Raw genomic sequence first — 2,629 nt, forward strand, 5'->3', positions numbered from 1 at the left:
TAAAAATTTATTAGATGTCTCTCACCGATTGTCACGTCTGGCACGATTCGGCGTGCCCACCTTGGGCTCCTCCATGTAAAAAACCACATCGCCTTCGTTCTCAAGACGTTGATTGTCGTTTTGGCCAGTCCCGGCACCAGCTGATATACCACCCGATATCGTGACGGGTGGCAAAGCCGGCTGCTGCTGAACGTCCATTCGGTTCCGCGATTTCCGCCTCTTCAGCACATTCGCCTTCTTTGCCACCTGGATCATCAGAGACTGAACCCCCGGTGCCCTCCCATTACAACACACATCGAACACAGCATGCACTATCCCTACTGGCCAGACATTCGGCCCCTTTCTCTCTCTTTCTTTCTTTTGTTTTTTTTTATTTATTTTTCTCAAATTGACAGTCCATCATTGCCGTCATCATCAACGTCATTGTCGTTATTTTGCGGAAAATATGTACAACAGCAACAATTCCTTCCATGGAATGCTCAGAAAGCAATTTATGGAAAATTACGTCGATTACGAGCCTATGTCATTTATGACATCTTTTCAGCTTTAAAAAACAATTCAATCACGATCCGTATATAGCAAAATTTTCAGTCCACAGATAAGCCGAGCATGTTATATAAAATAAATTTTTTTTCTTAGGACTTTATTTTAATTACAAAATATTCCTAAAATACTTAGATAAATCATACTAATAGTACCGATGAAAATGTTCTATGCGGATATGCATCTTTTATTCAGGAAACCTATCCTTTTTGAAATATATTTGCGTAAACTGTTCTAAGAATAGTTTCTTGATATTAAACACATTTTTAAGCATTCGAAATCTCTCGGTAATATTTTTCGTACAGAATTGTCAAGTCACACGACCGACGTAAATTCCCATTTTTATATCGTGAATTCGCGAGCTAGATTTCAAGTCCTCTGAAGACTACGATGCGAAGACAAGAAGTAATGTGTAGGCATACATATATATACATACATATATATACAGCTAGAAACATTGTAAGTAATTCAGGCTCATGCATGTTGCAAAATATCTCTAAGTAACATGAAGTTGCTTTCCACGAAATACTGATCACTATCTTTAGAGAAAAAGAATATATAGAATATAAGAATACACATACAAGCTGGGAATACGCAAACACGATTAAATGAACGAATATATTGTTTCTTCATAAGCAAAAACTTTAAGAAGCTTACGCAAAGCCTTGTTCGTTTGGAAAGTAACGAACGCGCAGATAGATTGTCTCGTAAGTTAAAAAAAAAAAACAAAAAATTCAGTATCTCATCTTAGTTGGAATTTAAGTAGTTTCGACATTGAAAAGAAAAAGCAATGATATTTCAAATAAATGGACAGTTCGTATAACGTTAAATCTAATAAGAGTAATGGTTTTGTAAAAGTTATTCTTATTTCCTTTTTCGTTTGAAAATTCGGAAATCTTTGATAACGAAGAATATTCAGATCCAAACTCTCGATGCAATTCGATTCTTGTGATAACAATGTGAAATATGTATTTTTTAATATGCCATATTTTACATTCAGCAGGTGAGTACAGTGATCTCGACTTAAATAAAAAATAAAACTCGACTAATATAAAAAATAAGACATTTCATGTCTTGTAATAGAAATGTGTAAAGAAACGTGATAAAAAGTTTACGAAAAAATAAACATGCAAAAATCTCAGGATATGACGTGAACTTTTTATTGCACTGAATTTTAAGTAATAACGATTTAATGATTTGCCGCGACAATTTTTTTTCAGCTATTGTTAATAAAAAAGTAAAAGTAAAAAAAATCTCGATTTTAATTCTAAATTATTCGGGATAATGTAGTAAATAAAATAAAAATACTTTTCAATAGGAAAATAATTTGTTAAAATAGGGAAAATGATAATTATTTTTGGATATTATTTGAAAAAGCTCGTACGTAATAGTTCTGTAAATCAATATTATGTTCTGAGGATTAAATACTAAATGTGACCACGATGGCACATTTGCGCAGACTTGACCGTCTTTATTACAACTAAGCGTGCAGCAAGAAAGTACGGTTCCCGTGATAGCAATATGAAATATATATTTTTTAATATACTACATTCTACATTCAGCAGGTGAGTACAGTGATCCCGACTTACATAATATAAAAAAATAAGACATTTCACGTCGTGTAACAGAAACGTGTAAAGAAATGTGATAAAAAGTTCAGAAAAAAATAAACATGCAAAAGAGAGTAAGAATGAAAATAAATATAAACAATTTACATACCATCTTCTTTACACAAATCAACTGAAATATATTTAAGGTATATTTTATCATTGTTAAATCATCACTGAGCGTTCTTTCTATTTCAAATACGTAAAATCGATGCTCGCGCGCGTACGTATAGTATCTGCGCAGTTTTGAGAGAAACGGAGTTTGAAAATTTTGGCAGCAGATGCAAAATGGAGATACCGTTCCTATAAAATTAATCGTTTCGTGTTAATTGAGTACATACTTGAAATGTGCCGATAAATTATTTTATTCCATTCGATTTTTTTGCGAACTTTCTTGTTAAAGATTTGAATATATCATTAAATTAATGCTGTAATAGCTATAAACATATGTCTCAAAAATATGTATGTATATATATATA

At 32.4% G+C, this 2,629-nt stretch overlaps 1 protein-coding gene across 1 annotated transcript in view; it reads right to left on the minus strand.

Moving 5' to 3' along the window:
* LOC108688347 (potassium voltage-gated channel subfamily KQT member 1) overlaps positions 1–2,629 on the minus strand; it is a 38,042-nt gene that overhangs the window by 13,824 nt on the left and 21,589 nt on the right. Inside the window, exon 9 of the mRNA XM_018194579.1 lies at positions 26–261. Within this exon, the coding sequence (XP_018050068.1) occupies positions 26–261 (236 nt within the window). The remainder of the gene's footprint in view (positions 1–25; positions 262–2,629) is intronic.

The sequence above is a fragment of the Atta colombica genome, unplaced genomic scaffold, assembly GCF_001594045.1.
Source record: "Atta colombica isolate Treedump-2 unplaced genomic scaffold, Acol1.0 scaffold228, whole genome shotgun sequence".
NCBI lineage: Eukaryota > Metazoa > Arthropoda > Insecta > Hymenoptera > Formicidae > Atta > Atta colombica.